The sequence below is a fragment of the Chaetura pelagica genome, unplaced genomic scaffold, assembly GCF_000747805.2.
Source record: "Chaetura pelagica isolate M959 unplaced genomic scaffold, ChaPel_1.0 scaffold139, whole genome shotgun sequence".
In the NCBI taxonomy this organism is placed as follows: domain Eukaryota; kingdom Metazoa; phylum Chordata; class Aves; order Apodiformes; family Apodidae; genus Chaetura; species Chaetura pelagica.
Window position 1 is genome coordinate 1,687,201 of NW_009970717.1, and position 25,857 is coordinate 1,713,057.

General features: G+C 36.8%; 2 protein-coding genes across 2 annotated transcripts in view; both read right to left on the minus strand.

Moving 5' to 3' along the window:
• WTIP (Wilms tumor 1 interacting protein) overlaps nucleotides 1-4,467 on the minus strand; it is an 82,833-nt gene extending 78,366 nt beyond the window's left edge. Inside the window, exon 1 of the mRNA XM_010006230.1 lies at nucleotides 4,429-4,467. Within this exon, the coding sequence (XP_010004532.1) occupies nucleotides 4,429-4,467 (39 nt within the window). The remainder of the gene's footprint in view (nucleotides 1-4,428) is intronic.
• A 3,891-nt stretch (nucleotides 4,468-8,358) lies between these two features.
• Nucleotides 8,359-25,697, minus strand: UBA2 (ubiquitin-like modifier activating enzyme 2). The gene is made up of 17 exons (XM_010006231.1): nucleotides 25,581-25,697; nucleotides 22,117-22,200; nucleotides 21,775-21,845; nucleotides 20,594-20,658; nucleotides 20,055-20,155; nucleotides 19,775-19,896; nucleotides 19,030-19,097; nucleotides 16,580-16,701; nucleotides 15,642-15,741; nucleotides 14,930-15,090; nucleotides 14,005-14,098; nucleotides 13,797-13,909; nucleotides 13,184-13,339; nucleotides 12,525-12,621; nucleotides 11,851-11,956; nucleotides 10,913-11,049; nucleotides 8,359-9,435 (listed from the first exon to the last, which is right to left on the minus strand). The coding sequence occupies exons 1-17, from the start codon at nucleotides 25,695-25,697 to the stop codon at nucleotides 9,254-9,256; spliced, it is 1,896 nt and encodes a 631-aa protein (XP_010004533.1). The 3' UTR covers nucleotides 8,359-9,253.
• Nucleotides 25,698-25,857: the final 160 nt, after the last annotated feature.

The window sequence follows — 25,857 nt, forward strand, 5'->3', positions numbered from 1 at the left end:
GCCCCGCTGCTGCCGGGCACTCCCACCTGTGCAGTCCCCAGGCCCGGCCGGGCGGCCCCTCGACAGGACTTGTGCTCTTAGCGCGGCGACTGGGAGTTATTTGCAGTTATTTATTGAGTCTTATAAAAAAAGGCAGCACCAAGACACATGATAAACATATTGTGGCCTAAAGCAATCCATGAGTTGACACGAGTTTACAAAAGCGTGCTACCGTCTGTGTAACTTTGCAAGAGCTTGCTCTGCATCCCGCAAGGAGCCCCAGCACTGCCTGCCAGGGACATCTGTGCACACACCCAACGGGCTGGCCGAAAACCACCTCCCCAAGGGCTGGTGAACAGGCACCTCTGATGCTGAACCACGGTCTGCAGTTGGTTTGGGCTTTTTTTTCACCACTAAGCTGCAAATCCCTGACGATCATTTGTATTGATGGTAGAAATGCTGATGAAGCCAGCAATAGGTACCTGTGGTGTCCTCAGGCTGCTGAGCACCCTGTGAGGAGAGAAGTATGTTGCAAGTTTGAGCTGTAGGCATTCTGCTCTGCCAAGAACATTTTATCCTGTTATCATACCTAATTAAACATTAAAGGCAACTGTGTACTCAAAAATGTCCCCGGCTGTGGAGGGCAATTGATTGGCAATCTGTTTGTTTATATGTGCAAGGACAGCAAAGGGAAAAAAAAAATAATCCAACAAACCATGTAAATGTACAGAGCAAGACTTGAAAAGCAAATCTGTTAAGACATAGGAGAGGTAATTCACTTTCAATATGAACATACATGTGCAAATACGAACATACACGTACTTGCCAAAACCAGAGGTTCCTTCAGCAGAGCACATGGAAATCACCATTAACTTGAGCCCTCATCTGCCCCACCAGGGGACTCCTGTACAAAGTTTATTTGGAGCAGTGGGTACATTGTGGGCAGCTGCCTTCAAGTGTACAGGTGCAGAGCTCCTTCTTCAGTAGTGCCAAGGGCCTGTATTAGGATGTTCTCTTCTGTTCTTTTGAACTACTTACTGCCAGTTTTTATAAGGTTGTCTTCCTAAGAAACAAGGAGAGGCTCAAGGTCAACCTGGGAACTTGGTCCATCAGAGCACAAGTAATGAAAAATTAATTCAAGTTTTTGATTGTGTTATTTTGTAAGAAAACTTGACCACATTAGTTAACTTTCCTGTTAATCTAGGAGAGTGGGTAGGATGTATTGGGAGGCTCTGTGCACTTATGCAAGGAAGCATTTTGAGCAGCTGTTGTTGCAGTAGGAACTGCAGAGCTGATGCTCTGTGAAGTCAGAAGTGTAAGCTACAGCAGGAGCTCTGTCCTTCTGAGCCACAAATCTGCCCTTGTTCCACCTTTTGAGTTAGCATAGTTCTATACTGCTTCTGATGCCAGGAGGTAGCAAGTTTCTACAGTAAGCCTCTTGGTACATAAGTCTTTAAAGAACGTGCTTTGTATTACTAACTCATGGGGAAAATTCTGTGGACTGAGATAATCTGGGGAAGCTAAGGAAATAGCCCTTCTTAGTGAGCACTGTGGATAAAATAATAAAAATCACTTACTTTTACTGTTGAAAAGCCTGAGCTCAATGAGCAAATCCTCAAAGCAAGACCCAGCTGAGCTTGCTGCAGCCGTGGTCCAGAGTATCCCTGCAGTGTTCCCATCTCAGCCCTGCTGCAAGGCCAATACTGCAGACCTGCTCTTCACCAGTAAATCGTACTTCTGTCATACACATAATGAACATAACATTTATCCACACTGTAGCCACAGATGTAGCCCACATGGGTGAAATAAATATGTTTGCAGTGGTACATAGCACACTCAAGCACTGCTGTGTTCCTCGCAGAGGACCATATGTGCTAGGCTGTGCAAACAAAAAGTGTAGAGTTAAAGCTGCTGTTGCTGTAACAAGTACCCCATCATTTTCCTTACTGTTATGTACTAGAAAACCCATAATACTGGGCAATTACAGCTTGACAATCCTGATGTGGCTTTCTCACCACTTTATTTTAAATATATTTGCTTAATTTCAACAGTAAAATGTATATATTACAGACTCACACTTGCACAGGTAAGAGCACAAGAGCTGCCACAGAGTATTACAAAAGCTGAGCTTGATTTCTTGATTTGGTGAGGTAGTCCTTACACCTGATTTTAAGTTATATCAGTAAATCAGATATTAAGGAAAGCCAGCTGCTCCTGGTTAAATAAACTTCTTTGTCTAAGACTTAAAGGGAGCAAAAAAGCCAGGTGGAGTTATTGATCTGTGAATATCAGCTGGCTGGGCCTCACAGGGAGTGCACTCCTGTTTCTTCTAATTGCCAGTGCCTTCAAGGAAACACTGTCCAAGCCAACAGGCAGGGAGACTTGATGGTCTGCTGGGATTCTCTCTCCCTAAATTGCAAACACTTTATTACCAACAAAGCAGAAAATCTGTAAATGTAAGAATTCACTGGTGGAAGTTTAGCCCTTGAAGACAGTGGCAGAAATCCCTCTGGCTGCTGGAGTGGTGTATGTTGTATCAGATGTGGTTTTACTGACACAATACAGGAGAGTGTTCTTTGTCTCACTTCATCAATTTAACAATTTGAAGCTGCTCAACACTTTTGCTTATTGAATTGGATGCCACCTCATTTTTTACAATTTCCCTCCTTGTCTTTAACATTAAAAAAACAATTAAATTATACCTGGAAGTCCACAAGGTAAATAAGACTTATTATTACTCAGGGATTTACTGTTCTGATTCCCAGATTTAAAATTGATTGGTTTCTTGGTGAGGGATATAATTACTCTTTTTCTCTGGTCTCTTTTAATCACAATTAAAAAAAACAAAACACAAAAAACCTGTGAAATTCATAGAAAAAATTATGTTGAGAAGTGTTTTTATTTTGGAAGGGGGGACTGAAGTTTTTATTTTCTTTGAATTGATAAATATATTGTGTATATATTGCTTTGCTTGTCTGGGTATGTGAATTTGTATTGTAATAACCTCAAGTATAAGCAAGCTTTTTGGAATGTGGAGTTTGATTACTAATATATATTTGCACTTGGGTGATTCATTTGCAAATCACCTTGCTCTGACTTGTTTTTCACAATACTGATTTGCAGCTGATCACAGCTTTTAAAATTTGAAATTATCGAATGTGTTTTAGGGCACCATCTTCTGGTAGACAGAACACATTGTATTTGAATGGCTACCTTTGTGAGGCACAACTATTTAAAATATTTTTTACTAACACTACTCTGCAGACTTACAGGTTATTTCTCATTCTAAATATGCAATAAACCACTATTTAACATTTTTTACATTCTTCTAATTTATTACAAATGCAGCTATTTGCTGTGCTGCACAAATACAGCTTGGGACAGACCCTGTAAAATTCCAGTCACAACAGGCACTTTGTGAACGTGCTAGATTAGACAGACAACATATGTCCAAGCACTTAGGATTACTATACCATTTATGTATCTTTTTTCTTGTATAGTTTCATATTCCACTTCTCTTGCATATTTCAGATAATAAAACTTCTGGCCAAAGCAGTTTATTGGCTCATACTTTGGAGACTGCACACGGCCTTTGTCATACTTCCTTGCAACCGCTGGCCATAATCACTATATATTCAAACACAATCAGCTTAACCACAGTTACAATATTTGCATAAATACCTAGTTTAGTTGGCCAGCTCAGCTAGCAGTGCACTCATTTAGTACTTTTAAGGAGGTCTTAGATTGTATAGCTGCTTCTTATTTCAGAGACTTGGAAATATAAAAACAAACCTGGGACTCTGCAGAGCTAAATTTTATCTTGACATGATAAAGTCCTGATCGTAATATTGCAAACCATAATCCAGCAAAGAAACCACTAGTGCATTTAATATAAAGTAGAAACACCATGTGAGGGCCAGACATGTAAACACATGCCCCTATTCTCAGCCAGTGATAGGTATCAGATTAACTGTATGCACCTCTTTACACCCATTCAAGAAGTGAGGCAGGTTACGAGCCCAGGCCTCCTGACCTGACAACACAACACACTTCAGCTATGATGAGGATCGTTTCAGAAAAAAGAGAACATTGGTTTGTTGAACACCAATTACACTTACATTTCACGGTATTTTCCATATAAAATGGTATGATAGAGATAACCCTTGTTAACTGAAAGAAAATGGAAAAAAATATGCAGGAAGTATAGAGCTGTTCCATAAGCAATGGAACTAATGATGGCCAGTCTCCTACAGATCTGTAGCCTGCATCCTTTGCATTCTCCAGTTTGTAACCTACTCTCCAAATCTCCAGTAATGCAGCAGTCCTGTCTCCCCCTTTGTGCCATAGACCTCTTCCACTGCTACAGGACTTACCCCAGTCCTCAGCCACTACATACAGTACCTCCAGATTCCTCACACCATGTTCACCTGCATCCCTCAACAGACTTACCAGTGCTCTTCTGTCTCTGGCACTCTCCCTCTGCAACATCTTTAATCCTCTCCCAGGATCACCTTCATACAGCCTTCTCTCTGTCCTCTTTGTAATATCCACAGCTTCTAGCAGCTTCGCACGCTTCTAGTTAGGTATTTTAGCCACTCGCTTTCCCCAGCACACTCCTGCTACCTCCAGTTATCACTGGCTAGATGTGCAAAACGCAGCAGGCTCCTGCCTGGACTTCTATACAGACCCACCAGAAGGGAGGTGTGTATCACACCTAAAAAGGCTAAGTGCTACCACAGGAGCACTTCTCTGGGTCTGTCTCTCTTTATCTACAGCCACTTACTTGTCAAATTGCAGCAGCTTTGAGATCTCTGATGTAATTGCTTAATGTTTGCAAGTAGCTTCAAATGTTGCTGCAGAGGACAGGCAGAACAACTCTGTAGCTTTTCTGTAGGAAATCATACTGAAAACTTTTCATTTTTTCTCATGTGAAGAAGTATGCTGATGAGAAAGACAGATCATGACATATATAAATAACAATTTTCTTCTCAATAGAAACAGCTATCAATCTGTATCTTAGGAGCACATTTATTTACTTCATCCTGTTCCTTCCTTAAAAAAGCATCAAGGTCTCCAAATGAAAGCATTACACTGACTCCCCCTCCTATTCCTTCGTGTGTAGGCATATGTCCTGTGTAATCATTCTGCTTAGACACTAGCCCAGAAATAATCTCTGGCAGGCAAAAACCACATGACTGACTTCTGTAAGGTTTGTTCTATTACTTTGATTCTATGATGCTCCTTTCTTGCATGTTCAGTATTTTTGTTGCACAAAATTGAAGGCTTCTTCTCCTTCTAACTGCAAAGAGAAGAAAGGAAATACCTTTACCTATAGACACAGGAACAGAACACAGGGAAAAAAAAACAAATTAATTTTCCTTATTTGTGTTTATTCAGTTTTCTAATCCAAATTTACAGTTCTGGGGCAATAGAGATAAGACTTGTGGCAGATAATATCAATAAAAAATGAACAGAAGCCTATTTTTGGGATCTAATAAATGGTTACCAAGAGCTCTTTGTTGTAAAGGTCAGAACTTGAAACGGCCCATCAATCTGCTTGCCAGCTGCCAGAGTCAACAGGCCAGGAAAGCATGCATCTCTTTCTGTGGTTCAACTATGAAATGGTGTCGTAAGGTAAAATTAAAATGTCACCTAGAACAAGTACAAACATTAAATAATTACCTAAAGGTTAAAGTTATCTGTTAGGGAACGGGCTGGTACAGGGATCCCTGTCATCCTGGCCCCAAAAGTTCTTTCTTCAGAACTCTCCATCAATTGCCCCTCAAGGGTGATTCTCTAGATGCTCTAAGCATCGGATAGGTTTCACTTCTGCTTGCTTGCTTTTTTTTCCCTCTTTTTTTTTTTTTTCTCCTTTTTTTTTAGATAAGACGACTGTGGGAAATTAATTAGAAATCTATTCACCTTAAGTCAGAGCAGCTTAAGGAATCTCTAGTTAACTTATATATCAATAGTGGTCAATATTCCTTTCCATGCACCATAGCAGAAAAGGGATATTGAACTAACAGCATACACAGATACTATATACACTCTCAGCTGCAACTACACTAAAATATTTCACGATTTCTCTTGTCCTTTTCATATACGGCACTGAAATTTTCTAAGTAAATAAAACACAGATGTCAAGAATGAATTGCTACTATGAAAAGCAGCCAGAGAAGTTTATCTGCACTACAGAAATTTGCATCAGTGTAAACAAATGAGATAAAGCTGCATGACAGAAGATCCAATTTGTATCACTGCAAATAGAAATTTGTACTTTTTTAACAAGCCTAACTCAAAAATTTTTAGTGAAGACACAACCTACATCAGGCTTGCCAAGCTGAAGCACTGGGTGTAATTTCTCCTCCATTTTAACACTGACTTCTGTCTTTCAACTACACTTCCTTCCACAATAATATTATTGCTATCAAGTCTTGAACAAATTGTCAGTTTAAAGTGGTTTGCCTTTTTTTCTAATTACATGAAAGCTTAATAATTGCTTCAATTTATAACTTGCTTTCAAGAGCAAGAGTAAGTTTAAGTTGGAAAATTCTACATAAACACAATGTTGGTGACTAGTAGCCAATTAAGGACATTTATACTCCATCAGTTCTGAAAAGCATTTGTTCAATTAGCACAGAAGCAGTCTGCATTTTTAGTGGTTCATTCAGTATTGCCACACTTAAGAAGAACCAAATAGAACATCTGACACTATATGAACGGGCTGTCATATGTTCTATAGAAGCAGCCTGTGTAAAAACATATTAAAACCCATTCACTTTAAATTATTTCACAGGAAGGATTTAGGAGCGTTTTTTGACCATCTAACTACTTATTACCCAGATAAGAGCAACACAATTACATCTTCTAAATACCTCAGGATGTTATTGCTTATGTAGTTAGATTCTAGACTACCTTCCATGCTGCAAACCAAATTATGATGCATCCTTAAAATTACTTAATGCTTCTCTAAAACTTAACCTAACTAGTGTCCTGCAGTGATATTTCTCATCTAAGGTACAAAGCCTGGCTTATTCTCAACATTTTTTGCAATCTGTCCTTATTAGCAGAGTTGTCTACTGCCCTGAGAAACTATTGAGTTCCTTCTTGGACAGCAGCATCCCAAATATTTTTAAAAATAATTTGGATACTGTCTTTTTACACTGAATACAAATAACTAAAGGAGTAGAAGCCAGTGAGACTGAATAGCCTTAACCCTTTTTCAGCCCCACATCTGCTGATGTTGCTATTTTGATTCAGCTCTTATACCATTCAACTTACAAATCATGAACACACTCAACTTCAGAAAAAAATAATGCAATATGGTTACCAGTATTATAGTCTCTACTGTTAAAATAATAATTAAAACAATTAGAAAGCTAAAGTCCTGCATACCAACTAGTACACACAGGGAAATTTCTCAGTGAGTGAAATTGGATTACAGTACCCTAAGACATGCTATACATGCCACTAGCTTAAAGCTTTGTCACAATGAGATGCACACCTTGCTACACAAGCTATTTTACTACTAACTTAAATAGTAATTTTAAATTAAATAAAAAGTAATAAACCAGTATTTTTTAGTAAAGCTTAAAAAAATAAAACATCAGCCTTAATTTGTGAAAGATGTAATCAGACATTAAATTCTAGTGCTTCAACTGTTTATGGCAAGACCTGTAAAAGCTTCCAATTGTAGCACTGAATATCCTTCATGTAACACCTCCTATTTACCTTTACCTCTGTCTTCAGTGCAGCTGGTCAAGAAGCAGCTAACTCAAAAGGATTTAGTTTCATACTGGAGTATTATGCCTCCAAGCAAGCCACTGAATATTACTAGCACTACCTAAAAGAAGAAACAAAGCATTAATTGCATTGTAGAATCATAGTTTTGTACTTCATTGCAATTTAATACTGATGATGAGCTGACCTTTGTACTAGACAGAACCAGACCTGGAACCAAAACCTAAAAAGGTGCTGGTTTTGGTTTTTCTACATAACTCTATAAAGTTAGGAATTCATTCTGTTACAGAATAAATCTTGTCTGCTCAGTTCATCTGCTCTGTAAGGCTAACTCTGCATCCTGTATTAATAGAAGCAGCTTTAGTTCACTAACACCAAGTCATTTCAAGTTAAGTGAGAGAAATGGCTGATTAACGCGTTCTAAGAATCAACACTGATAGTTCTGCGAGCTACCAAGTACCTAAAATGCAGTAGGTTTCAAGATCCTGATTCTAAACCTTGCACTTTTGTCCAGTGCACAAAGTATTACGTGTAGAAGAGCAGTGAGTTCTCTCTGAAGGGATGAGGCAGTGAAAGCGTGCGTGTGCTGGTGCAAATGCTCCAACTGAAGAGGCCAATAATTGATTGTCCAAGAAAAAAAACATTCACAAAAGTTTTATTAAAAAAATTCCCCTTTCACCTCAAACAAGTGAAGCTTAAGTTCTGTACTACTAGGTTATGCTTAGAAAAATGAAAATAATACAGTAATTTTTGAAGGCTATACATAGTAAAATCCCATAAGTCAGCATAAACTTGGACTGTGCAAGCAAATATAGCAAGTATTTCAGATGTCATTTATTTGGTCCATCAGATGTACAGTATAGTAGTAGTATCTGAGTTTACAAAACATCAAATATAAATAACCTGAAACTGTAACAATACACAAAAATTTGCTTCTTACATTGACATACCAGGCAGTACGAGCTGAAAAACTTGAGTAAATTAACAGTTTTACAGTAATGTACATAGTGCCAGATGAAGAACACTGTTAAAACAGGGCACTAATTTGCTTTATTGAACTTTCTTCTTTACTTGTTCAGGGTGTGAAAAATGTTTAGGATTAGGCTAACAATATTTTTCTTCAAGCAAAAAATAAAATTGTAGTTACTTAAAATCTAGGCATCAGCTGATGACCCTTTACTAAAGAAGAGTATTTTTTTTTTTTTTACTATTGAATTATACCTAAAAGGTATTTACACAAAAATAACATGCTTTTTTCCATGACTGTTTAAGCAAATACTTTTCTGTAAGTATTTATGTTTCTACTACACTTAATATATGGAATTAATATGGAAAAACTTTTGAAAGAGGCTATTGAGATGAGAGCTTTATCATCAAGAAAAACAGACACAAATTATTTAAGCCAGTGGTTTGGTATTCACTTGAACAAAGGCCTTAAAATTAGTCTAGTTCTGGACATTTTTCACATCCTGACACAATATACTGTAACTGTATTACATTAACCAAATCATTTTGTCAAGGGGCATTTGCATGTTCAGTCTAATGCTATAATTTCATCCTCCTCTTCTGTCTGCTCAGTACGCACTCTCTTTGTAGCGACACTCTCTTTGTCTTCTAGTTTTCTCTTGAGGCTTTTGTTTTCCTTATCATCATCTACATTGCTTGAAGTACCTTCACCATCAGAATCAATAATCAATAGATCATCTTGATCTGGAGCTGCAAAAAAGACATGGATGCTGTAAAGATAGTCTACCCTCAAACCAAATTTCACACATAAAATTAAGACTGTCTCTGATGCAAAACATACATGTTGGAGCATTCTTTGTCCATATTCTTTGTCATTCACCTGCAAAAATATTTTATCTTCTCTGAAATTAGTATAAAATAGGTTTTTCACATGGTTATTCCCTCTTCACTAGAGCTATGGCAAATACTGCAATAATCCAAACATATGGGAAATGCATTAGTTAGTGTGATTTTTTTTTCGCATGTGCAAAACAGAAGAATTGCATGCTATCTGAAGCAGTCCTTGAGAAACAAAGTTTTACACACAGAGAGCTGTATTCCAGCCCCTCCTTTCACTAGGACAGTCAACAGAACTCCCACTAGAAGCCATGCTTCATGAGAGAGAGCACACAGAGGGAGGAGTGGAAGAGTGAGCAGACTTCAAAGAGCTAGAAGATAACAAAAGCTAGTACAAAGAAGGGAACATAGAGCCAAACATGCACTTTCAAGACATTTAGTGGATTTTGCCTGAAGTACAAATTCACTGTAAAAATTAATTTTATGCTAGTTTTTAAATGATAATTTGAAATACATTTTAGCAATGTTCTTAGCATTTAATCTCCTCTGAAAGAAGAGGCAAGTGGAAGTGACTATGTACTTGTGCACGTATCTTAAATAGGACCATCTGACAGGCAAAGGAACATCATCCAAAAGTGTAAGACAGAACCACAGATGTTTAACTTACATCTGTCACAACAAGTATTCATACACTACCCCTATAAAACAGTATTGCATTTCCAGTACACCACCCTTCAGTGCTTAAATATCCCTTATTAATCCAAGTTAAATTATTTTGAATATGTTCAAAGAAACACTCTACGTTAGGTAGGTGATGGTACTTCTTCCTGGATAACAAGAACTACCTTCTTGCCATGCCTTCTTGACAGGTAAAAAAGAATTATTCTATGCAATAAAGACTTCTTAAATTAACAAAATTAAACACAATCACAGTATCCACAAAGTAATTTTTCATCTGTAGGGCAAAAGTGGCAAATTTGGTTGATTCTTTTTTGTCAAGCAGTAGCATGACCATCAGATATAACGGGTCTAAGGGAAAAAGTGGCAAATTTGGTTGATTCTTTTTTGTCAAGCAGTAGCATGACCATCAGATATAACGGGTCTAATTTGAAATCACTGTGCCCACAAGCTGACACCCCACCAAGCCCTCATTAATTAAGTAATATAATTTCAAGGTTTAAACCTTGGTGGCAATCTTGAATGTGCATTTGGAAACAACTGCAAATGTGCCTTTTTCTATGTAATATTTTACTTACAGACAGAGGCAACTTAAATGTCTTTTATTTCATGTTGGTAAAGTTAAGTCATAAAACTGAAGACAACTATTTTAATTGGACTGAACTAGAGAAAGACTCCTTAGTTTTATTTAATATTGATTAGTGTTACTTACCTGTTGATGTTGAGGGTTGTGCTCCATCATCACTACCATTGGTAATATTCTTGGATGTTGGTTCTGATGGTTTAGGGCCAACTTTTTCAGGGGTATCACCAACAACTTCAAATTCTACATCTTTTTCTAGGTCTTCACTGCAGAAAAATGCATATGCTTTTAAGCAACCAGGTGGAAATAAACCCCCCCCATCTTTTTCACAAGGCGTGTCATTCAAATATTAGAGCACCTGGCAACTATGACACAATGAGAAAAACACATTAAAAGAGGAAAATATGTTCAGTCCTCCTTTCTAATTTATACTTTGTCTATTCATACGCATTGTTCCACCCATTGCCATGACTTACAATGCTTAGGAATGAGAAAAAGCATTACCTGAGCTTACCTTTCTTCCTCCATGTCACACTCTCTCACTGAAAGTGCAGTGTATTAATTTACTGTACATAATATGCATATTACTTATCCAGGTTTAAATACACTATTTCCAAGTGACTTCTGTTTGCATTGCTTTATCTGAACACATGTAGTCAAAGCAGAGGATCTACTAGCCCAGAAGGCTGGGGGGGTTTGTTATATTTTTTTGGTTTTTTTTAACTGGCATTTCTGGCTTGTTGGCTGCCCCAAAAGTGTATTTGATTTGCACTGTATTTCTATGTTGTGTGATGATGAATTGTTCAAATAAACTTTTTCCAATTACTGTTGGGAAGGCAAAAAAAACCAAAAAACACCCCACAACAAGAAAAAGATCCCCAAAAGAAACACTGCCTCCCTTTCGTTCTATAAATTAGTAAGAAATAACAATTCCTCTCTTACCTCTCTAGTTTCTTTCTGCAGAGTAATCTTTGAGCTTTGTTAATGAATTTAAAATTCTGAATGGGAAATACCCTGTGAAACTCCTCTACATATATACACAAAAATAATTATTTCAGAATCTTTACCTATGAAGCACATTGATTAGCAGTGTATAGTCCTGGAGGAAATCATCTGCTTGTAGCCGAGTGCCGTTTCGAATTCCAAAGTCTGATAATTTCCTGTGGTTATTTGCTAGAAAAATAGTGAAAAACTGTAGTGTATACAGCTGTTCTTGTAAAAGACCCTTTACACCTGACTAAATCTGATGGAATGAGTACTCCAGAAGTTTTATGTAGAAACGTAAGATTAACATTTATTAGCTATGTTTAAAGTAAAAGCTGACATTTATGCTTATCAGGAGTTAAAAGTACTCATGTTTCACTTATTTACTCCTCATGCATCATGTTCAAGCATTTAACTATTATTACATTTAGGAACATTTTGGAGAGAATATTTGTATTACAATAGCACCTGCAAGCATCATAGAAAAACCACAATCAAAAAATAAGAAAACGGACGGGACTTCATTCTTGAAAGGAATCCTGGAAGTCCAGGTTCAAAGTGCTTTATAGAGGAAAGCTGAACTGGACATGCAGGCTTGTAGACTCTCAAGCCCCTTAAATCCTTGCAAATCCAGTTCTCTTCAAATACTAGTCTTCAGGATGAACACTAGAACATTTACTACATTTCTACTCTATGTATCTTGGTTTCTTCCTAGTTTTTCTGTTTACTAGTAACTAAAAAGCTTCACTGTGCATACCTTCTGTTTCTCCTTCTTCTGAAGAGATAAGAATAGTCCCTTTTCCATCATCTATTTGTACATCTGGTGCCACCATAGCAAATTTTTCTTTCACGATCTGAAAAGATGAGTATCATCATTTAATCAACATCTGATATTTAGAAAAGGAAGGACTTTGAATTATGTTGATTTCCTTATGCTGGCTAATTTTCAGACATCTGCTGAAAGCCTATACTTTTTTTTTTGTTTTTACTTCCATGAACAAAATAATTATATTTTTGCTGTCTGAAACCTACAGGTTCAGATTCTAAAATTTTTATTAGAATACTTCATAAAATGACAGATTTCCAAATCAGTTGTAACTGCGCAACTGTGAAGTGGCTACTGAACTACACAACTGAAATAGAAAACGCACTTTAAAAATACCAAGAAGTTAAAAACCACAAACATTCTTTCACAAGATACACAAGCACACAGAAGCAAGAGGCATACTGGCTAATCTGGCACTTCTTTTAGTGGAGAGAAATGCAAAATGTAGAGCAAATTACAAACAGCTGACATTCACACAAAATATACTGCTTTAATACATTTACATTTAGCTTTAATAAATGTAATGCTAGCTTTAACAAATTACAGTATTAGAATAAAAATGAAAGCTGTAATTAATATTAAAGATTTACCTTATCCTGGAGTGTTAACACAGTAACTTTGTGTACATTAAGTTTCACAGTCACTTCAGGCTTACTTGCACATACATAACAGTTAGGATTCGGTGGATCCAAAGCACAAGGTACCAATAGCTTCTTTCTGGGATTTGGCTGCTTGTTCAGAAAAATCTTGAGGGCAAGTAAGAATACAGTAAGTTATTCTGTAAGTAACAGCATTCATAAAACCTGTTTTCGTACAGATTTATTCTCTGATTCCCACTGGTTATGCTGTTCCCTAATCCTCTCTGACATGTCTGCTCAACAGGAGGACATTATTATTATGGCCAGTCCCCAGTGACACCTGTGCTGACTGACCAGCTGTCACCAAACAGATGAAACAACAACGTTTAAAGTGATGCTCCTCTCTCCCACCCAACTGCCAATTTTCATTAGAGCAGAGGAATTTAATGATCCTTGAGACTTCCACTTGTCTTCTCATTGTGGCTGAAAGTTCTCAGCACACTGAGAATCTACTGAAGCAACAAGTGAGAGACAGTAAAACTAAACAGTAGTCAAAGAAGGTAAAACATGACTTTTAAATGAAAAATAAATAGTGAGAAAGTAAAAGCATCTTCTTCCAACTTACCGTTCTACACTGATCTATTTTTCCAGATAAAATCTTCAAACCCTCCAGCACTATCAGACCAGCTATTATTGCATTGGTAGTAGCTATAGCCGGAATAATATTTCCTGCCATTGCTGCAAAATAAGTAACAGTATACAGTTTTTCACCAGCAAAAGAAAAGGAGTTTAGATTACTATTTGAATAAAACAATGTTGTATTTTATACTTACACTTGATATCAAATCTGCTCTTCATATTCATACTGAAAACATGCATCCTGAGGTTTGCAGCAGAAGTGACAAAGTCCATTGCAGAAGGGTCATCCTGACAAAAAGTTAATGCAAAATGTATTTAAAAATTAGATTACTCATTTGAAAAAGCTTGCAACACATGGCTCCTAATATCCTAAAACCAGAAAGTTTTTTTCAAAAAGTCTGTACAATATTCCATTTCCAAGACAATATACTTCCTCTTTCAGATTGTATGTTTAGATAGAAATTGTACTTTTCATTTTAGTAGTGAATTAGTGTATTTAAAATGCCTTGTCAAAATAAAGCCTAAACCCTAAATCTTACAATGCTTTATGCTCAGTTTCAAAAATCAAAAGTATTTTTACAATCTGTTCTAACACTATTTTACTCTTTTATCTCCCCTATATTTATGAACTGTTTTTTTCCTTATGCCAAATGACAACTGACTACAGGAAGATCACACCTTCTCTGGTGCTGAAGGAGAAAATTCTTGTTTTGTTTCAGCAAAACTCGTACTGTATCACGTGCCTATTGTCAGAGCTAATTACTACTTACAGCTTGGAAGGACTATAGCTACAAACCACTTGCATAAGAGCAAGTTTTAAAGAAAGCTAGAGCAAAGTTAACAATTAAATGGCATTATTAAAACATTTTCAACATAAAAATAAGACAAATACTTATGAATTTGTGCTTTTAAAAGTTGGTGAATTAAGTTATTTTACATCCCAATAGTTAATACTTATACACAGTGAGTTACAAAATACAATGTTTAACATCTATATTTGTTTGAGCTGCCATTTTTATTCTAAGCAGCACTATTTTAGAATGAAGCTGCATGAGTCCAATTAATATTTGTACTACAAATGTAGAGTGTAACTGGTTCTTATGTGTTTAGTAAACTAACCTTATCCCATATAAGCTCTGCTCCATCACCCTTCTCGGCCAGGTGAAGTCTCAGGGTCTCAACACTCTTTGAAAATAAGTGTGCATAGCTCTTGACATCCAGAACCTGCTGATCCTTCAGGACTGTGGAGGATTCATTTTGTTGGTCAGATACATTTTTCTCTTTTGGAAAAGAGGAAAAAAATTAATATCAGAAATACTTACTAATCCCATAGAACTCCTCACAAAAAGAGCTGAGAATTTTCCAGATTCAGCAAAATTAAATATTTTCTAAATTGAAGAGCAATATCGTCAAACTTCACTAGCCCAATCATTTTACAACAAATCTGCATTTAAAACTGCAACTATAGCTGTACTTCTATCCATTGCTTGGGCATGCACAAATCACAGCTAATGTAATTTTTCAGTAAAACTCAGCTTTCAGAGATACATGTCTTGATGCTTGTGGTAAGATCTCCTAGAATAAGATGACATATAACTTGGTAAAATGTGACCTTTCTACAGCCAACACTGAGTATCTAAAATAACAACTGCAAAACAGTTTTAGAAAAAACATTTTCTATATACAGGAAAATTTTGTATCTTCAGGAATCACAAAGAATCAACATGTTCATTATCAGTACTCAACAGTGAGAAAATGTACATTCAACAGAGATGCATTAACAAACAGCAGGTATGACTTAAAAAGACACAGTGGGAGCAGAGAAAATTACCTTGATTTTGTACCTCAGCCCAGTCCAGTGGCACTGGTGGCTTTCTTTTCCTCCACAGCTTATCCATTGTAAGCAGATATCTAATGTCATCTTTGAAAAGCTAGGAAACATTAAAATAAAACAAACATTAAAATGAAAAGGGAAGAGAGACATACTTTATTTTTACATTGGCTGTGAAACTGAGAAATTGGCATTAGATTTATGCATGAGGTTTTGCTCTTCTCCTTCAAAATATTTTCAACCACATAAATAAAAATCAAATTCCACAGAAAAAAAAAATCCCAGATTTGAAAAACTTTTTATTCCCCATTCTCTAATACTGTGTAAAACAGGCACAGCTCTGATTAATTTGGGTTTAGATAAAGCAAAAATCAAGAAAAAGTAATCCAAACAGTGGATCCATGTGCCTACTGAAGCCATCACTACAGGTATTTGCATACTGTCCGCAAGACATTCTTATTTACATGCCAATGAATTTCCAAAGTGAAGTTATTACTGCCTATCAATATTACGTTCTATACTAACTTCCTTTATGTAGCCAATCTCAGCAACTACTTAGAACTACTCCTCAACCAGTTTGGATTTTCTTGTACCAGAGACTGATTATACATAGATGATGACCGACAGCTTTTAGGTGATCCAAATGTTTCTGATTATGCCCAGTGAAACTCCTACAGGATTCAAGTTTACCTTTTCATATTAAAAGTAATTGGAATTAAGCTTTTTATGTACATTATGGACAAGCTGCTGAAGCTGTCAGTGGAGACAGAGATGGAATGATGTCACACGCACGTGTTATAAAGGCCAGCTGGTGGAACGTCATAACATAACTGCATGATTGATGGCTAGTATTAAGTGTGCTAGCTGGGTTTTGACTTAACTTTAAAGCATCTCATACACTTCAAATAAAAGACGTTTATTGGAGGTAAAGAAGATACCTTCGTAAAAAGTTTAACTGGATCGTATCCTGTTGATTTAGCCCACTCCTTGGTTGAAACACGTTTAATGTCACCATCTTCATTGGATGCTCGTGCTCTGGCTTCTGCTTCTGCTGGCTCCCCTGTTAATAAAGCATTAACCAAAAAAAGGAAGAGCATATCCAAATAAATCCCCTACAGTCAACAACCAAAATTACACAGGGACCATAAAATGGCTTTACTGCACCCAACAAATCAGATTCAGACACAGAGCGACTACTCCCGTTTGCTTCTGCAACGGCAACTCACTCATTTAACTCCATGTCACCTAATTCCTTTACTGGCAGAAAGGGTAAACTATTGTTTCCTATGAATTTTCTCCACATAATGTTTTGATTTCATAAATCTCTAGCTATTCCCTTTTAGTAGTCTCCTTTCCTGGCTGAAGAGTCTTAGTTTGGTTAGAACCTCAACACTAACAAAAAAAATCAGGCTCTCACCTCTGGTCATCCATATATAAAAAAATTCCATGCATACTGATGTTACTAATTTTGTGTTTCTTTCCCAGTCACATCCAGCAATTGTTACTGTGATTCCTAAAAAGTAGCAGATGGATGTTTTCATAAAACTATCTATTAACATCCTGATTGAATGAGAAAAATCAACTCAGATCATCATTTTATATACAAATTTGCAAATGTTCCCCTCCTTTCACCAATGCATCATACACCTAATTTCATATTTATCTGCACCAAATCCACCTAATGTCCTCACTGCCCAGTCATTCAGTATTGTGAAGCTTTCTGCTACTTTTTGCAGTTAGCCTGCATCTTTATTATTCTAAGTGACTTTGCTTAATCATGTATACCAAACAGCAATGGTCCTATCCCCAATATGAGACACTCCTCTGAACACCATTTTTCTCTATTATTTAAGTAGTTTATCCACTTCAGGATCTTCATCCTTTTTTCTCCCTGTGGCTGCTTAGCTTCTCCAGTTTTCCCACAAAAAGTTTCTAAGTGCCTTCTGCAGATTCAAACCAGGGTGAACCAGATAGACTTGTCCACAAGTTTGCCATTTCCTTCATAGGACCTGCAGAGCCCCAGGCAAAGCACAACTTCCCTTTACAGAGGTTGCATTGACTTTTCACTGATACACCACATATGTCCACTGATTCTAAACAGCACCACTGCTATAGACAGTTTGCTCATACTACAGGCATTAGGCTACAGCTCAGGCCTTCCTATAATTGCTCTGGTATCTTTGTGGAAATAAGTGGCATTGTGTCTCCTACTTTTCAACTATTCTAGCAGCTGCTGTTTTAAGTGAGTTTATACACAACTCTTTTTAAATATTCTGCTATTCAATTCTGTACTTCCTGTAGGAACAACCTGTCAGGTGATCACTATCTGATGTTCAGGGAATCTGAAGAGTTGGAGGATCTCCTCTAAGCTTCCTCTCCCAAGTCCATTCATCTATCAAAGATCCAAAAGAAGTAACAAACAATGATGCTTATTTATATTCACAGTAGCTATAATTACTGTCCTTACAGAAAAGTATTGAATAGCTACAAAAACATCACTCAAAATGGGGGTATTTCCTATGTAGATTAATATTGAAGTGTTTCAGGCAACAACAGTTTAAACACAACACCTGTATTTCCTTGCGGTCCCTCAGCTAGGAGAGGAAAATGCCAAGTCCCTAGAAACATCAACTCAGTTCCCAGTCCTCAGCTCAAAAGACAAGCATCCCAGCTGCAGGGAAGGAAGCACTCCATCAATCCAAACATATATGGAAAAAAGGTCACCCAGTGAAGACTAGTTATATTTAATGTGCACTTCAAGTTTCTGTGCACACAGAGAAGACTGTTTGATGCAGAGGGAACAAATGCCTTCAAAGATACAAGCTTATTCACCTAAATCATGTATCTTACACCTGGATGTGTTAAACTGCAACTTTATGATTAGCCACTGTATCAATGGTGATCCTCACAGCTCTTCTACCCACATTTTCTGAGAACAACTAGTGAGCACCAGTGACACATCTTGTAGTGTATTAGCAAGTTTTCACAACAGCTGAAGCAATCATTTTAATAATGTTTTATGCAGCCCACAAGAACTGTTGTCATTTTGAAGAGTACTTTTTGCACATTCTCCATGCAAAAACCTCTGGTCTCACGTTAACTTAAACAAGTTATGTGCCAAGTTAACAAAAAAACCCCACAAAACAGAACACTGACGTTGTTTCAAATACCTAATAAGGGGCAGTATGAGGGAACTAAATTATGCACCGTGTGCATGAAGGTCTGTAAGGGAATCTACTATTAACACACTCAAAACTTTGTTGTACAGTAAATGGAATCCTCTGAAAATAAAATGGAGATGAACTCTAACCTTAAGAATTGTACAGAAAAATCTCTGAAATAGAACATTTAAGTAACAGGGTAAGCTATCAGCTTGTATGACACTCACAGGCAGCTTCAGGATCAGCTCTGTCAGGAGAGACTTCTTGATCAGCATCTTCTTCTCCAAACAACTGGCTATAAATAATTAAGAACAACAATACAATGTTAAAATCCATCATATCTGATTAAATATTTGCTAGGAGATACATGTGCACTTCAGAATTCCTGCTATCAGAGTGCTATTCAACACATTGCCTTTGAATTGTTGGGATTCATCACACATGGATTTAACACTAACACAAAATGTCCAATACAAAGATGAACGTACTAAAATAGTTCTATATTACTCACTCAATAGTTCCCCATGCCTTATATGTATATTGCAGTACTGAATGCATTTGCTTACAGCCCTCCAAGATCCCAGCACACATCTGTTAATACACACGCGAAACTGAAAAATGTGTTAATGTCACACCAAGGTGAAGAATAAGGTAACCTCTACCTGCACTGCTGTACCAAACTATTCTGCCAAATTTTCTGTGATACTACAGCAAAGTTTAAGTACTAACCGACTGTCCATCTTTGTATCAAAAGAAAAAAAAAAAACAAACAACACACCCCAAAACCCACATCAAAGAACTGGAGGTTTTCACTAAAATCCATATTAATTAAAAAAACAACAAACGAACACACACAAAAAAACAACCAAAACAAACAACCTCCCAAAATGTATGTCCACTTCATTTCTCTGTAGCTTTAGAAACAAGAAGTAACCCACAGTGCCTATTTTCTTTTTTTAAAAAATCACTTACTTGAACAAATACTTAGCCCACACAATGCAATGGATAGGTTCTGATGGCGTATTCCGGATTGTGCAGCCAGGGAAAGTCTTCTGAGTTGGTTTAGGATGACATTCATAACATTCTGTCACTCCCTAGAGAAAAGTGAAGAATTTGTCACACTGTGAAGGCTACTGATAGTGTATGTTATTACCAGATAAACTTTAACTGCATCTCAAAACACCCAACTCCCTGTTGTCTAAAACAGCCAATGATTTAAAGTGAAAGTGACAAGAGTAACACACAACCTAACCTTTTTAATAACTGTTACTTGTCCAAGGTAGCCTGCAGTTCCACTCTCTATAAGAGGAACATCAGCAGCCAGACACATCCTGTTCACATGGTTACGGGCAGCTGCAAATCAAGAGGTTTTTTTTAGGAAAAAAATTAATAAGCAGAAGAAAAATGTTTTACTTCTCCAAATTCAAACTAGCCTCCTATGCAACCATTTATTCTTAATCCGTCTTATTTCATTATAGAGCAGTATACCTTTTTCACAAAGTCAGTCTTCCAATTAACAGGAAATATAGGAACACAAGTGAATAAAGTTACATATAACAGCAACAGAGCAGCTAGTGTTTACTTTCAAAACACCTGTAAAAATACCAACTACCCTTTCAAGTTGCTAGTGGAGCACACAAACATTACTCAAACTACAGATGGGTTAAGAAGATACTTGTTTAACTGACATTGCAGAAGTAATAAGTGTAGAACACATTACAGTTCTGTTTCCATAAACAAACAAGTAACAGTATTTCCATCAGCAATATAAAATCATAGTGAAAACATCACCTCTGTTATCCAGAGCATTCATAACCAATGTAAACTGGCGGAAGAACTCTACGTTATAGTCAGGGCTACAGAAAGAAAAACAGTAGTCAAAATGGCGTATCAAAGTTGTTGGTTATTATGTCACAACAGAAACTATAGACATGCAAAGGGCGGGCTGATGTTCATGTGTTAAATTACACATAAATTACTGCTAGTCTTTAACTGCCCAGTTTGTCTTCTGCCCATTTTAAAGCTGGATGAAAGCATGAATTTTATGCTGCTGGAAGGAAGCTACTGCAATTAGTACTAATTTGACCAATGAAACAGGCAGACAATGGAAAAGTGATAATACTGCTCTGACCTAATGAGTAAATCAGTTGAGCTGTGGTAACTGACCTTAAAAACTATCAGCTAAGGCTAAAACGTGCACACTGTAAATAGCTCATTACACTGTTGATAATTAATTATATTGTGATAGCTCAATTGGTTTTGATTGTGCCTCCATACCCTTAGAAGCCAAGACATGGGATTTAAAAATCTGGACAGTTTAGTATCTTTACATTGCATTTTTTTGATTGAAAGAAGAAGGTTGGAAATAAGAGAGTAAACAGGATTAAAGCTTTTACAGTTTCAGGAGAAGAATGAATGAGTTAGTGTTTAAGTGGCTAATAGCAGCAGAATTAAATTAAATATTACATAACATAAACTTTTAATAAACTGGAAAAATTAAATCACAGGAAACAGCTAATGAAAATCTACATAATCTTGGACTGTAGCCACTGGTAATGGATCATAAAGATTAAATTTTAACAGTTTTGGGCATAAAAAAATCATACTCAAGTTACCTACACACACACAAAGGACTTAATTTTTTTAATCACAGACTCAACATTCACGTTTATTTTAATTCAATTATTGCTCATGACATGAGGGCATCTTTATACTACAGAAACTTAAACAGTAAATGTTGCTAATAAAATGAAAAACAGACACAAGCAAATGACTAGAGCTTACTACCAGAGCTCAAGAAAACTCATGCAAAATCTACACTTCCACTCAGGTGTGTGGTAGTCTCTTATTTACAGCTATTTCTTCATACTGCAGTAGCTTTGTAAAATATCTTAAAGCACACCATTGTAGCATTTAAATAACACAGTACTTGCAAATCAAAACATGTAATTAGAGCTTAAAAACAAACATACTTCATGATGCTATCATGGTAAGCTATAATATTAGCTTCTGGATAAAACCGTAACACGCTTTCCTTGGCAACCTAGAAATAAAAAAAAAAAACACAAAAAAACAAAAAAACCACTTATTATTTCTTCCTTCCTTCTAAATATAGACTCGATACCAGTATAGTATCAAGTAAGTTGACTACCTTAAGAGATTTAAATACTTTTTCATAATGAAATGTTGTGGATAGGTATGATCAACCAACCAACACTTACCTCTTCACAGTAGAAACAAAACTGTGACATGTTTCTAAGACTGTCCATAAAATAATACTGAGTAAGACTTGAGCTTTGGTTTTTTTTCCTCACCTGTGATTTTGATCTTCCAACATGTTTCTTTTGAAATAAAAACTGCCTGTTGAGATTGCTGACATCAATAGTATCCAAATCAATCTATAAACACACAAGAGAGTCATTTCACTTTCACAGAAATAGAAGCAAAAAAAAATTAACAGTTTGAAGCAAATATGATTGACCAAAATGCATAAAATTTACAGACTTCTTTTTATACCTGCATACAGGTGTTACATCTGACCTACAGCAACTGTAAAGGTACAAGGATCACCTAAGGTACAATGATGATCTTTGGGAATCCATACATTTTAAATAATTGCAAACTATGGAATCCTATATCAAAAATTAATGGCAACATGACAAGAAACTTTCTAGAGTCCCTACTAGAAACAAACATTAATTTTAAGGTATGTGTACAAAGTAGTTAGTACAAAGTCAATAAATGACTGTCCTGTTTACCACAGGAGAAAGATTCTAGTGAGAATTCATCAAGAGCACAGTGTACAAACTCAAGAGATACTGCAGGAATCAGCCTAGACAGGTCCAGGCAGACTCTTCATGGGACTAACCACCCTGGACACTGGCTCTAAGCCACACTTCCTTAAGGTCCAAGAAAGGCTACTGAGCAAACTAATTAGTACTGCAACTTCAGATTTGAACATGGCTTTGAGCAACTGAATCAGTAAACTGAGAGCTGCGTTGTCATTTAACTCATACACCACAGGCAAAAGCTTCTGCTGCTTGTAACCAGGACTAACTGCTTAAGTGCACATTAAAAAAATTATGAAGACTATGAATAATGAAAAAAAAAATATCCAATCGCACAACCATGATGTTTAAAAACATGTACCACAGAACACCTGCAATGTACAACCTCAAAGGATGCCGTGACTGTAAGTCCCCCAACAGCCATGTTTCTATTAATATATGTACATGAACACTGTAATTTCAAATGTCTTTATCTCCCCAAGAATGAAGACTTAATTAGAACTTTGAGAATATTTATTCCTATCTTTTTTGCCACTACTTTTCCCATAAATAAACATCTTTTTTTCATCAACCACTCTTTCAAGAAGTCCTCTCTGGTCCCTAACATTTTTCACTAAGAGGGGAGCGAGACAATTTTTCTAAGCCTCATAGACGTATCTCCCAGATTCCCATAGATAAGGCTGATGTATACAAACAGTAACACTTTCAGCTGTATGGAGAGTGGTAACAGGACCCACTGTGCCCTATGAAGTTTAAATGTGACCTATTGAGGGTGTCCTCATACACTTTTAATTTTATTAAGCAAACTTGAATAAAAAGAAGTATGCCACATCCTTCTTATTGATGATCCTTTGGAGTTGAGATCCAAGCTCCAAGATTAAGCTTCCTGTTTTCTGTTTTTATTTAAGGATTATGTTTCATAGAATCATAGAAGGTTAAGGTTGGATGGGACCTTGAAGATCATCAGGTTCCAACCTCTCTGCTATAAGCAGGGACACCTCCCACTGGACCAGGCTGCACAAAGCCTCAACAATTAAATATTTTCAATATTAACATATTATGATTAATTTAAAAATATAAATAGTAAATTATATATTGCTATTGATATTTTTATCTAATATTTTAATATTCCAAGAACTGTAACAGCCAAACAGTTTTATTTAGACACTAAATAAAAGCACATGTGGATACAGAAAATAAACCATGTTTTAGAAATTTATTACAAAGCAGAGACTGTCAATCTTCATGAGCCTTCGTATCCTAGTAACTACCCATGGTCTTTTATCTTTCAATGAAAATGCTATTTGTATGAAAACATATTCCTGCCTCCTTTCCTTTTCCACAGGTTACACTCAGAAAGCTTGCTTAGTCCAAAGTCAAAAAGCCCAAGAAACTCAAGTGCAAATGGCTAAGTCCGTAACTCTGTTAAAACTTCCACTACCCAGAAAGCTTTTAGTGTTTTAACTAGAGATGATAACAACTGACATAAGCTGGAAATTAAACAGTACTACCAAGGCCAAAAGAAGCAAGGGAAGTTTTTCTCTAAAGAGAATACTTGAGACCATGAAACCTCAACAGAAGATAAAATCTAGCTAAGAATAATCTCAAATCAACAGTTCTTTTATTAAAATAACTTTGACATTGCTCCCATTTTGGTAAGCTGGAAGGAAAGGCCTCAGAATTTCCTAGGAATATACATTCATGTTCTTAATTGAGATTTGGATTTTGAATAATTTGATTTTGTTCTTCAAAACAAAATTGCTCTTACAAACAACAGCAGTGCCTATCAACAAGGTATACTTCAGTCTCATATTTATGAGTTGTCTGGTATTCAGAACTATTACTTTCTTTTACTATTTATATTTTTTTAAAAAAGCACAACTTAAAAATAAAAAGCATTTTCAAGTGTTCACGTGTGACAGTACTTAATATCCAAGGAAAATCCTCAATTATGTCACAAACATTGACAAAAGCAACTTATTGTCCTAACGGCAAATTTCCTCTATGTGTAACAATTCTCTTTTTGCTCTTGCCTTGTCTTTTGCCAACCCAGCCTGCATAAAACTATCTTGCATAAAACACTGCCAATGGTATTTTTTAATGAAGATGGCCCTGATCCAACATGTACTTAAATTTATAGAGTCCAACCTAGTTGGCCTTGAAAGACAACAGAAAAAAAAATCAAGTTATAATAAGTGGAAAAATAATCATACCCCATAAAGATTTATAGATAATGAATGGAAAATCAGGATATATTAAACTCTTCCTATACAAAGCATACAAAGACACAGAAAGGTAGAAAAAACCAAAAACAAACAAATAACAAAAAAAAGAGGTGGGAAAAAAAGTGCCTAAAATGCAGGCTTCCACTCCTCTGCACATTTACTTCATCAGTACAATGATAAAATTGGATAGGCTCCCAGTGGCAGACTCAAATCCAAGGGACAATTTGCAATTATACTCAAGCACATCCTGCAAGCTTTAAGAGGTATTTCAGCAGAAAGGCCCGAGCTGTATCAATAACAAGGCAAACCAGTAGCTGTACTCTTCTACAAGCTGATATAGTTTGATACAAAAGCTGTTTCTAATATGTTCTGCTCAACAAATCCGACTGCAAAAAAAATCTTCTTAGGACTTGTCATACAAAATTCTTTGCTGTGACTCCTGCCCAGGTGCACACAAGTAAAAACGCGTTCAACGACTCAGACCTGTGCTCTAGCTGAATTTGAATTCCCATGATTTCTTAAAAACATGTGTACTTCTCGGAACCACAATAAGGAATTAATAATGGTAAGTAATTAATAATGGTAAGTTCTGCTAATACCACCTCCCTCTACTCCCTTTCCAGCACCACCTTCTCAGCGCTGCCCTTCTCATTCAGAGATCAGCATCAGGAAGCAAAAGTGAAAGCAATGGCCCGCGGGAAGCTACCGTGACCGGACTAAGAAGACTGACAGTTTTACAACTCAGTATCTAAAAATACAGATCACCTCCCACGTATTTTGTTGGTCGCTGCATTCCAGCCCCGGACCCTGACCCACGGCACTAGCAAAGCCGGCGCTGTGCACAACTAAGGCTTGAGCCAGCGATCTCCGGGCAGCAAACATGGCTCGCGGGCGCTCCCCGAGCGCTCATGTCGGGGCTCCCCGCGCGCTCATGTCGGGGCTCCCCGAGCGCTCATGTCGGGGCTCCCCGCGCGCTCATGTCGGGGCTCCCCGAGCGCTCATGTCGGGGCTCCCCGCGCGGCGAGGCCGCCCCTGGGCCGAG